The following is a 12,604-nucleotide window of genomic DNA, read 5'->3' on the forward strand; positions in this document are numbered from 1 at the left end:
AAAGGGTAATCACAAACACAGCACTTGGTCAATTATAGCCCTATCTTTTGAATGATTCTGCTCTATCTACTCAACCCTTAATCTAGAACAAGAACCACAATGTAAATCCATAATTCCCTATCAAATTCTTTTGCAGTCGAGGGTGCTGATTGTTTTTCCCTGACGCTCTGAATTAGACGCAACAATTGTATTCAAATACGACGAAAATTTTCTGTTATTTTTTGTAATTGAAACTTGCAAAATCAAACAATTTTTAACTTAACAATTGAGATAACTTCTGCAACAGAAATAGTTAAGTCAAAAATTATAAATTTTACTTTAAAACCATAAAAATTATTTTCTTGTATTATTACCTCTGCAAATAGGGTATATATAGTAATTTATACGATCGGTGGGGGGGGCACCAGCTTCCAATACTTAACTAGTGAGTAAAGAGTAGCGATTTTTAAAGTTATTCTCTGATTAGAACGGTCATGTCATTACGTAAATGAAGCAGTAAGTCCTAGGCAAAGATACAAATTCGCCGTTCCTTATTTGCTGCGAAAACGTGCCCATTTTGTTCGATATTGGACTGCGCAATATGAGACATCTCTTCACGCTCCTGGTGGAAGTTTGGTGTGACCAAATCAGCTAGTTACTTTTGACAACCTTCATCGACTATTATCTCTAGAAATTTCATGTTAAAACGGTTTTGAAGTGTTTTTAGGTTAAAAGGGTTTTGTAGTATTTTTAGGTCCATCTTGATCATCAACATTCGAAAAATGTCCGAGAATGTGTTGAGGTTGTAAGGAGTTAAAACCAAGATAGCCTAGAGTCTGAGCAGGTTTTTTTTAATGGGTCATCTCCCATTTCAATTACTTTCACAGAACTACCACATACCCTAATATCCTTAATTTGGGTGATGATCGAAACCAGAATAAGCTTAAGCACTTTTTTCTCTTGGGTGGGCCAAAGAGACAGGGAGACTTATTAAGGTTGGATGTTTGGCGACTCAACGTGGGAAAATGTGCAGTAAAAATTACTAGCAACAATTATCATGTAGTGTCTGGGAAATCTATTTAAAAAGCAGAAATCTGAAAGGAAATTGGATATTTGATAAGATTATTCTGAGTCAGTAGGATTAAAGCTGAAATTTCTACGTAAGTGGTAATTGACTTGTTTTTGTTTTTTGTTTTTTTTTTTTAAGAATCATTTAAAGTCAAAACCCAGTCCGCACAAAGCAGGCCTATGTCAGCTTGGGAAAATCCGGGTAAGCTAAACAGGTTGGTTGACTTTATGATGGTAGGCCTTCTGAGGACAGAGTCCTAATTCTTTACCCTTCCCAGCACCTGAACACACAAGTATGGAGCAGTTATGTGTCAAAATTCTTGATGACGTTAGTGATTTTTCTGTTCGCTTCTAGGGTTAGTTACTATTTCCACTCTTCACTACTCTTTGGGATGAGCTCCATTCACCCCTTGTGTTTGAACTGCCAGTCCAAGGTGCATATAGTCAGCAGACACAGCCTGCCTCTGCTTAAACGTGGCTTTGATTATAATAATCGCCAGTACTTAAATGTTTTCCTGTTTTTAGGTATTTAGTCGGCTGCTTACAAACCCGATAGATGGTCTTTCAGGACCTTTAACTCCTGTTGAGCTTTTGGTAAATCTTCATACAATTGATGCTAGCAAGTGCGATGTGAAATCTCTTATGAAATGTAAGTCTATTTTAAGGTCGTGGGGTTATGTCTTTATGATTAAGAAAAAAATAAAATCTGACGATAGAGAGATGTTTGTTTAATATTAAACAATAGGACAAAGCTAGGTCAATAGCCATTCCAAGGAGTAAGAAACTTATCAAAGGGGATGAAAAAAAAACAGACTAATATAATAAGTTCCATTTCTTGGATGTGAAGGGGGGGGGGGGTTGTTTAAGACTAAACATTAAATAATGCCAAAAACTGACAATATCGTTGGGATTTTATATTTAGATAACTTCAAAGACCACGCTGCCTTTCCATGACGAAAATATAACAGTTCAAAATAGGGATGAGACCTTTTAATTGACAGTGAAACAAATATAACATTTCAACTGGATATTTCGGACACATATACACATATACAGTTTACTCTTGATGACGGACACAGTATAGGCCTATGTGTCCGAAATTTCTAATTAAAAATCATATATTGTTTCCCTGTCAATTAAAAGATTTCATCCCTATTTTGAACTGTTGTATTTTCGATTGTATATTTACATGGGGATGAGGGTGTTAGAACCCTCACACCTTTTCTGACTGTTTTGTGATAGTAAGCATCAATTATAGATCTGAACATTTATTTGTAACCACGTAAAAAATTGAAAGTTGAGGCAGAAAGAGAAAATAAAGGGAAATTAAGATAATCTTCTTTATAGAAAAAATCATATTCAAGTTCCTTTTACTCCTTGTCTAAGGTCAGATTTTCATCCTTCGATTGCGAGTCATATTGTATGGAATAAGTGGCCTGAATCACCTTGAAGATGCCTCTCATTCGGTTTATTCAAAAAATTGTTAAAAATTATTTGGCTTCTTGGAAGTTATTTTAATCTATTTATTATTTTTTATATATTTATTATTATTTTATTGGAGTATATCTAATCTACTTAATCTATTTTTTTTTGTAACCATTCTATCTATTTTTTTGTTTCCTATATTTTTATTTTATTTTTATTTTCTTTTCTTCTCCTTCTTGCTCTTCTCTCTTTGAGTTTTATTTCATTTTTCTCTGGTAAGTGACTCATTTGTCGTCCTCCTTCTTTATAGGCCAAAAAGCCGTTGGGGGAATAGTAGAATGTAAAATTTTATGGGCATTTTATGATGAATAAATCTTATCTTACCTTTCATATTCATATATAAAATCATATTCTTTATACTTATTGATGTTGGGTACTTCCCATTGGACATTGAAAAGAAATTCATATTGTAGCTGAAAGCTCTCAAAAATCCTGATTTTCAGGGGTGGGGTCCTCATGCTTACTGACTCACACGAATATAAATGTCAAAAGCAATAGGCTTTACTCAATAAATGTAAAAGATGGTAGAAAGGAAGGAGATGAAATTGAAGGGACTCTAGTGCGATAGCATAATAATAAAGATGGTAATATAGTTAATTAACAAAATCTGAAAAACAAGCTGTAATAAATAACCGCTAATAAAGATAGTGGTTGGCTGCCCCATTACCCCAAGTTCGTTTTCCCAAAAAACTATAGTTTTATGAAGTCGTTTTAATAGCGACTAAGACTGAACTAGTACTCTAAAGATAACATCTAAAATCAGCTTTAGATTTAATTTATGTTCCGTCTGTTTAGTTCAATAATATTTGCTTTTGTAAGTTTTTGTCTTTCGTTTTTTAATAGATAAGTTCTCATTTATCCGAAACCTTAATCTGTTTACAATTGCTCAATTGATCGAATTGATTAATAGCCCTGTCATTTCAGCCATAACGTTATGTGTTGAAGATACGAATACATTTACGTCGGAAGTCATTGCTATTGTTATCAACCAACTAGTGGAGCAGCCTATAATGCCGACACTGTTGATGAGGACGATTTTACAAGCCCTCAGTCTTCATCCCAAGCTAACAGGCTTTGTTCTTAATATTCTGCAGAAGCTGCTTGTCAAACAAGTAAGAATTTAACCTCCTTCAATTAAAAACCCTGTCGACTGTGGACAGCTTTCTAACCTGTTTTATTTTCACTGTTACTTTAGAAAGATTAACACAAGTTTTTAAGTTCAGTTTGAAATCTGAAAACCCTTTCGACAACGGACACCTTTCTAACTTGTTTCATTTTCATTGTTGCTTTAGAAAGATTAACCTAAGTTTTGAAGTTCAATTTGAAATTTGAAACCCTGTCGACAACGGACAGCTATCTAACCTGTTTCATTTTCGCTGTTGCTTTAGAAGGATTAATTCAAGTTTTTAAGTTCAACTTGAAATTTGAAAACCCTATCGATAGGGACAGCTTTCTAGCCTGTTTAATTTTCATTGTCGCTTTAGAAAGATTAACCCAAGTTTTTGAGTTCAATTTGAAATTTGAAAACCCTGTCGACAACGGACGGCTTTCTAACCTGTTTCCTTTTCATTATCGCTTTAGAAAGATTAACCCAAGTTTATAAGTTCACTTTGAAATTTGAAAACCGTGTCGACTGTGGACAGCTTTATAATCTGTGTCATTTTCACTGTTGCTTTAGAAATATTAACCCAAGTTTTTAAGTTCCATTTTTTAATTCGAAAACCCTATCGAAAATGGACAGCTTTCTAACCTGTTTCAATATCACTGTTGCTTTCGAAAGATTAACCCAAGTTTTTAGATTCAATTTAAAATTTGAAAACCCTGTCGACAATGGACAGCTTTCTAACCTGTTTCATTTTCACTGTTAAAAGTAACCGTCTAAATATTTGAAAATATTGACCCAAAACACACTTCTCTTACCTTTCGCCCCTTCTTTACCGCTCCTTCCTGATAATGCCTGTATTTATCGATGGTGCTGCTTCCGACTTATATAATTTGTAACTCCGATACTTCTACTACTACTACTAACAACTCGCCATAGGATCAAGCCACCTTAGTTTGACACTGCTGAGCGTGCTCCTTCTCCACCTCTGTTGGTTCATAGTTTCACCCGCAGACTGTTATCGTGAATTTGAACTTCTCTTACCTCCTCCCCCCTTTACCGCTTTCCAGATGTGTAAAAATGATGTTCCATGGAATGGTTTTATAAAATGCTGTGATAAAACTTAGCCCTAATCGTATTCTATGTTACTGAGATTATCTCCATCTGAGATTGGTCGCGTTTGAATATTTGTTGTACTTGTCTATTATATAAAACACACTCGAGAAGTGAAGTTTGGTGACAATAAGATACGATGAAGATAGAATACTTTATTAGCAAAATTGTGAAGGTCTATTGTGAATTATTAAATAGAGAGCTTCGGCGTCGGCTGAACGTCTCAAAGACAAAGAAAATTCTTGACCTAATTCATTTCAGTTCATTATAAACGTGATTCTAAAGGACACCGGTTAGTTTGCTTTGACTATTGATAGAATATAGTATCACCATGGATGTTCAAATTAAGACTTGGGGTTTGCCAAGGATCGGAGAGCAGGTAATTATATTTTTCCAGGATAAGGGGTAACAAGAAGATTTCACCCATTTGAAAGTGAACCACAAAAATAATTTTGTCGACCCGGAAACCGTCGCCTCTACCCAAAAAGTTGAGAGAATGTTGGGTTCCGCAAGGTGGAGGAACAAACGGCACCGAGGTACATCCCGTCATCATTTACATTCATACTTAGTAGAATAAATGTGGCAGGTGGCAGTAAAGGCAGAAGGCTGAGTTCATTTTAACGCGATTCTTGAGGACATTTCTGCATTCTGGGAGGATGTTTCCAAGTTTTAGTTTTCACCATTTTGCTAATAAAGTATTCTATTTTTTTCATTTTTTTTTTTTTTTTTTTTTTTTTTTCATTAGCATTAACCAAACCTCACTTTTCAGGTATGTTTCATATTAATGATATAATAATAAACAAGGTTTAGTACACCTGAACCAACGGATTTGTACATAATGCAGCTCCTTGATTCACAAAGCTTCACTCGTAAATATTTATTATAAATATCCTAAACTAATTAACGTTTTAATTGACTTAATGCTGACTAAATGTGCTATCATTAAAATTAATTCATTTATTTAATTTAAACTTAATATTGGTAGAATCTAACCATATTAACATTTTAACAATGTATCTCGGCATTCGTGAACCAGTGTGTTCACGTATAATGCAGTCCCTGACATAACTTTTTAATACCTATCCTATATTTCTTTGTTTCGACTGTGGAAAGATCAATTTTTATGGGGAAGCTTTTATCAAGCATCAGGAAGAATATCAATCGCAATATGTTTCTACTTTTCCCCCGTCATCCCCTGTTTCTACTTTTCCCCCGTCATCCCCTTCTTAAACTGATTACACTTGAATAATTTTTCTTAACATACGGGAATCAATAAATTTACCCAAGTAATTGTTCACAAAGGGCTCAAAGGCTCACTCGTAGACATTTACCGTATTTTTCTTAGATTAACTAAAGTTATAACTGATATCAGAGTAATATCGAACAATATTAAAGTTAGTTCGTGTAATTAACTAGTTTAATAAAATTTTAGGAGAAAATAATGTAACTAAATCAACGTTTTGACAGTGTGTCCCAGCAAGTGTGAACCCCCCATGTGTCCCTGAATTTAGTACATGTAATGCTGTTTCCAGCTAATAACTTCATTCGCAAATCTTTATCCTAAATATCTTTATTTCAGGTGTGGAAAAATAAAGTTTTATGGGAAGGTTTTATCAAATGCTGTGAGAAAACTCAGCCACAATCATTCTCTATCTTACTCCAGTTATCTCCGTCTCAAATCGGTCATGTTTTAACGATGTGTCCTAGCATACGCGAACCAATGTATTCACATGTAATGCAGTTCCCTGATTCACAAAGAGCTCATATACCCAATTCAGTGGTGATGATGCTATATGGAGCACCAGTTGACGAAGCTCTTCAAATGAAGGACGAGCAGTACAGCTATGAAGTCAAAACAGAAGCTCACGTGGGTCTTGTTTTTTTGGTTTTTTTTTAGTTTTTTTTTTTGCTAAAAATATTTTCTTTTATTTTTCTATTAGATTTTTATTCTTAACAATTTAGGTCATACACGGCTTGCTTTGCTTAGTCATTAGGTTCTTCTTTTACTATAAAATCTTTGTCTACTATTAGATTATTTTTTTCTTTTTCTTTACTTCTTTTCCCTTTTCCCCTGTTTGTTGTTATTTTTGTTGACAATAGGATTCATGTAGCTCTGGATCTTTTTTTTTTCTTTTTCAGATTCTTTTGAACTGTAAAAATGTTCTACTCTACTATTGGATTTCTATTTTTCGTTTTTACTGTTTTCTTCTCTTCTACTCTTGATTTTTTTTTCGAATCTTGACAAGATAGGTCACGGAGTTCTTGATTTTTTTTTTCTGTTTGGATCTTCGTTCAAACAAAAAACTAAATGTTTAGTTCTGCTGTTGGATTTTTGTTTTCCATATTTTCCCTTTTCCATTCTTACTGTTAATATTCTTTTTATTTATTTTGACAATAGGATTCTTATAATTCTTGATCTTTTTGTTCTTTCTTTGGATTTTAATGAACAATAAAAATATTCTACTCTGCTATTAGAAATTTTTCTTTTTTCTTTTTGTTTTTGCTTTTTTGTCTCTTTTAATCTTGATTAATTTAATTTATCTTGACAATATAGGTCAGGAAGCTCTTGATTTTCTTTCTGTTTGGATTTTTCTTTAAACAAAAAATAATGTTCAATTCTACTGTTGGATTTTTTTTGCTTTCCCTTTTTTTCCTTTCCCCTTCTTACTGATTTGTCATGTTGAAAACCGGATCCATTTAGTTCATGATTTTGCTTTCTTTGTTCAGATTATTTTGAGCAATCAAATTGTTCTACTCTACTATCAGAAAACTTTCTGTTTTCTTTTCTTTTTTGCTTTTTTCGTCTGTTTTATTCTTGATTAAATTTTTTTTTACATCTTGACAGGGTAGGTCATAAACCTCTTGGTCTTTTTTTTTGTTATTTTTCTTTTAAACAAAAAAATAATGCTCTGTTCTATTGTTAGGTTTTATTTCTTTTGCCTTTTAGAATTTTACTCTCTTGTCTTAGATACTTTACCCTTTCTTTTTTCCTCTTCTATTATTAATTTTGTTATCAGATCTTGGGCGTCACTTTAATGATAACTGTCACTTAAGAGAAGTATTTAATGTTAGTAGCAAATTTTCTGACATAAAATAGTGTACGTTAAAATAACGCTAAACGTTTAAAATAATCCTCACAAAAAAATAACTAAGAACAACGTTTCTTGCAAAAGTTAAGAATTCCGTGTTATTCTTCATCTGTATCATCAAAACGCGTAAGCTTTGGTGCACCCTTATGAATCAGATGGAGGAATATTATTTGATTATAGACAAAGCCAGACAAAAAATACTTCTATGTACAAGCAACTGTTCGTCAATAGTAATAGGAAACCTCAAAGTTTGTTTTTCAATCTTTTCACTATGTAAAATTAAATAATATTAATCCTCCATTAAATATGGTAGTTTAATTGTTAAATATATAGTGTGTGGAGCCCATTATTCTTAAAGAAGGAGATCTTGCAAATTTTAATGGAGTTTTGGTTTTGATTGTTATTTTGATGTGCTCATCCTGATTTCAGTAGGAAGGATTGTCCATGGCATATTTGCCCTGGATTTCCTTTGCCATCTCTGGCAAAGGTCCTTTGCCATCTCTGGATTTTTCAGTTATTCAGCCTTGGTCGAATATTCAAGATACTCAAACGTATAGATGTTTGATGACGCTTAAGGTTTTTATTTTCTGTGTAAATGTTTAGCAAATAGTTTTTCTGTATTCAACGACAATTTGCCTATAATTGGATAGCTGAAATTCAACCTTACTCAACTATTCAACTATTTAGTTTTTTGAAATTTCCTTCGCTTTTTTTTTTTTTTTTTTTTTTTTTTTTTTTTGACTGAAAAATACGTCAGTAATATGTGAAAATAGAAAAATCTTCCTATTGTTCTTGCAAGTTAGGACATTTGCTAATCAAAAAGCCTAAGTAATGTCATAATTATGGCTCGAAGAATCTATAGAATAAAACTAATGAATATGAATAAAAATATGTGTCTTGGCCTTTCGGATGAAGTTGTAGTTTGTAGGCCTGCCACAAAATTGCATGTTACACGGGAATATCAACCTTAAATTTTTTCACTCAAAAACTTTCCATTTATCACTTGGGAAAGTTGTTGTTTGCCAATGCTCACGTGAGAGTTGAAGAGTTAGTTGGAGCTATTTTGGGAATATTAAGTAATTTTATTAATGGTGTTTTAAGATAATACTTGTAATGAAAGTGGCATCTATTTTATCCTCTGGTTATTTTTGTAGGAAATTTTAGAAGAAGCGACAAATCTCCAATCACAGTCTTATGAATATGACTCTGAACTGACAGTACCTGGTGAAGAGGCGCCTCCGGGAACATAGTGCCCTTATTTAATATACATAATTTTATAAATGTTTTCAGTTTAGTAATATCCGAGCCCATGAATTATGTCCGTACTTTTTAAAGAATAAAAATGAGGATGTATAAATTGGTTGTCTGTTTTTAGCTGAAGATCATAACTCTGTTATTAATTATAAGTATTTATTAATTGAATTATAATTTTAAAATTATTTCTACTAGGTATATATAATATTTGTTTATTCATTATTAATTAATAATTTATGCTGACATTTTCACTTTCTCTCTCTCTCTCTCTCTCTCTCTCTCTCTCTCTCTCTCTCTCTCTCTCCTCCTCTCTCTCCTCCTCTCTCTCTCTCTCTCTCTCTCTCTCTCTCTCTCTCTCTCTCTCTCCTCTCTCTCTCTCTCTCTCTCTCTTCTCTCTCTCTCTCTCTTTCTCTCTCCTCTAGCTAGCTAGCTTTCGCTCTCTCCACGACTGAATGCTAAATTTTTATAATCTTTGTACAAAAGGAATCAGCCTACACGAACGAAAAACTTTCATAAAATTCTCACTGAATATTCATAAAGACTAGAACATTGAAACCACTTTACTGCAGGAGTCAGTATAAGCAGGAGAAATACATTCACGAAATATATACTTAATCTTCACCAATTCTCGAACGTGAAAACAATGGTGCTTCAATCATCTGAATAAATTGGGACGAAACCACATTCGGATTGCTAAAAATGCCCATAACTGAACGGTTTTCCCCAGAAATGGTTTCTTCAATTAATTGCTGTATATATATATATATATATATATATATATATATATATATATATATATATATATATATATATATATATGCATATATACGAGGCGTGTTTTTAAATTATGTCCGTTTGATCGTAAGTACACAACGAATGATTATTTAAAAAAGTAAATTTATTTTCAAAAAGTACTTAAGTTACTCTATTTAACAGCAGAGTTGTCAAGTTTGTTGCAAAGCAAACTTATCATACCTAACTAACTTTAAAGTAACCTCTGTTTAAAAACTCGCCGCCTGTTCTGCTAACCAGGAATTCACTTCCGTTTTTACGTCATCATCATCATTGCAAGGTTTGTCACTGAGGTGTTGCTTAAGGTGGAGAAACGGATGGTAATTACTTGGCGCAAGATCAAGACTGTTTGGTGGGTGATCTAAAACTTCCCGGCCAAAACTGTCCCAACAACTTGCGGGTTTGACCAGCAGTGTCAGGTCTTGCATTGTCATGAAACAGGACAATTTCCTTTGTCAGCATGCCAATCTTTCTTCTTTTTTACTCACTCTGAGGAGCTTTTTGAGGGTTAAGGAGCATGCTTCTGCATTGATAGTGGCTCCTCCGTTGCATGAAGTCGATCAAAAACCGACGCCATGATTTTGCGCTGAGAGGGAGGATATTCGGTCTTAAAATTTTCAGGGGAGTATGTGTGTTTCCATGTTCTATTGCCTTGATTTGGGCGTGATATGCGAAACCCATGTTTCATCTTAAGTTCAACCGGTTTCGTCTGAAAACAGTAGTGAATACTTTGTTATTGGAGGTTGCGGCAAGTTACTATAAAGACTTAGCGTTAAATTTAATTGAGAGGTATGATAAGTGTTTCAAAAAACATGGTAACTGTGTCGAAAAATAGAGTAAAGTATGCGCTCTCTGAAAATAAATTTACTTTTTTGAAATGATGTTTTGTTGTGTAGTTATGTCCAAACGGACCTTAATTAAAAAACACGCTTTGTATATATGGGAGGAAAACTAGATTGTTTTCAAAGAAATGGAGTTCTGAATTACTTAAATAAAAATGTGACAACTTTCTATGTTAAGCATACTTCACAAGTACATTACTCTAGTACAATGTACATATTGTACCTTAAATGAAGCTTTCTGAACATGTATGTCAAAGCAAGCTGATTGACTGCCTTCGTTTGTTTTCGGGCAGCCTACCCGTGCTTCTGCTGAACAATGAGAAGTAGTATTGGGTTACACTTGAGTAAACGCCGCACCCACATCAACGTAGTTCCATGGAATGCAACGGCATCATTGCCTGATGGTTCAGCACTTGTGTTATCTTGGCTTAACAATAATCACTTGCCTTAAAATTTTCTTCGCTCAAGCTTTCAGTATGGTCATACCCAGATAATATAAACTTGTTCATTAAGAGTTTTGTTTCTATTGATAGGGGGTCGTTCCAAAATGCTACGTAATACAGTTTAAAATAGCCTTACAAGCTAAAGAATGGAGATTATAGCTGCAGCAAGAACTGCAACCTAGTAGAGAGTGACTCGTGTTCAGCAGCTCTGGATGATAATTATTTGGTTGTAACTATATTTTTTACATTAAATAGGCTCTTGATCCAACCGGATATGCAATTCTTTTTGATAAGTTGGAAAATATAGAAAGTCTTGGAATAGCTCTTAATTTAGTGAAATCATACTTAACTGAAAGAAGTTTCAATATATATATATATATATATATGTATATATATATATATATATATATATATATATATATATATATATATATATATATATATATATATATATATATATATATATATATATATATATATATATATATATATATATATATATATATAAGTATATATATATATATATATATATATATATATATATATATATATATATATATATATATATATATATATATATATATAATTCATCTTCCAAATTGCATGCCTTCAAGGGATGAATTGCCAATATCGTTTGCGAATGATACAGCAAGTAGTTTGTAGGAGGGCAACTAGGAGGTCTTACGATTGTCCCTCGAGACTTTAGCTTTAATGTAAATTCTTTATTTCATGCTAATCGACTAATAATTAACCTAAAGAAGCTGAAATTTATGGTTTTTGGAAAAGTTCAAGGTCAGTGAAGCGTATGTCGTTTCAAACTAATAATGGTATAACTTCCTCCAGAAGAAGAGTGAATGGATTCAGATGTATAGGTATTTACATTGGTTCAATTCTGTCGTCTAAGGTGCATATCACAGTATTTAGGAATTTCGGTTGTCTGCACAGATTGAAATTTTATTTTCTCTACTAAATTATGAGAACTTGATATTCTTTAATTAGTAGGATGCTACTTTCAGTGCTGCCCGAGCGTTTGGATGTTGACTTTTTCACAATAACCAAGACTCGAAATTGTTCCAAATAAGTCAATAAGATTCCTTGACCATTTTTCAACACATTCTAGGAAGACAAAAGAATTATCTGAAACTAAAACATATTTCTTATTTATTGATATTCTTCTTTTGTAACAAGTTTTTCACCTTAATTTTGGCATAAGGTTTTTAAAAATATAACATAGAGGTCATTTTTTTTCAAAATAGGCATAGGTTAAAAATAGGCATAGCTATTTTTCAAGAACTAGCAATAAATTTCTTTTCCCGCTTATTAAAAATGAGAGATAAAGACTAAGTTTTAGATACAACTTCTCCAGATTACTTGTACTTGCTACGGGACCAGATGGAAACGCCTCACCCGGCATCTATAATACTCCATATGGTTGAC

At 32.9% G+C, this 12,604-nt stretch overlaps 1 protein-coding gene across 1 annotated transcript in view; it reads left to right on the plus strand.

Annotated features, from left to right (window-relative positions):
- Positions 1-9,193, plus strand: part of LOC136028746 (symplekin-like) — a 110,869-nt gene extending 101,676 nt beyond the window's left edge. Inside the window, exons 15-18 of the mRNA XM_065706630.1 lie at positions 1,573-1,696; positions 3,457-3,644; positions 6,327-6,614; positions 8,991-9,193. Of these exons, the coding sequence (XP_065562702.1) occupies positions 1,573-1,696; positions 3,457-3,644; positions 6,327-6,614; positions 8,991-9,086 (696 nt within the window). The 3' untranslated portion in view covers positions 9,087-9,193. The remainder of the gene's footprint in view (positions 1-1,572; positions 1,697-3,456; positions 3,645-6,326; positions 6,615-8,990) is intronic.
- Positions 9,194-12,604: the final 3,411 nt, after the last annotated feature.

Source organism: Artemia franciscana, chromosome 7, assembly GCF_032884065.1.
Source record: "Artemia franciscana chromosome 7, ASM3288406v1, whole genome shotgun sequence".
In the NCBI taxonomy this organism is placed as follows: domain Eukaryota; kingdom Metazoa; phylum Arthropoda; class Branchiopoda; order Anostraca; family Artemiidae; genus Artemia; species Artemia franciscana.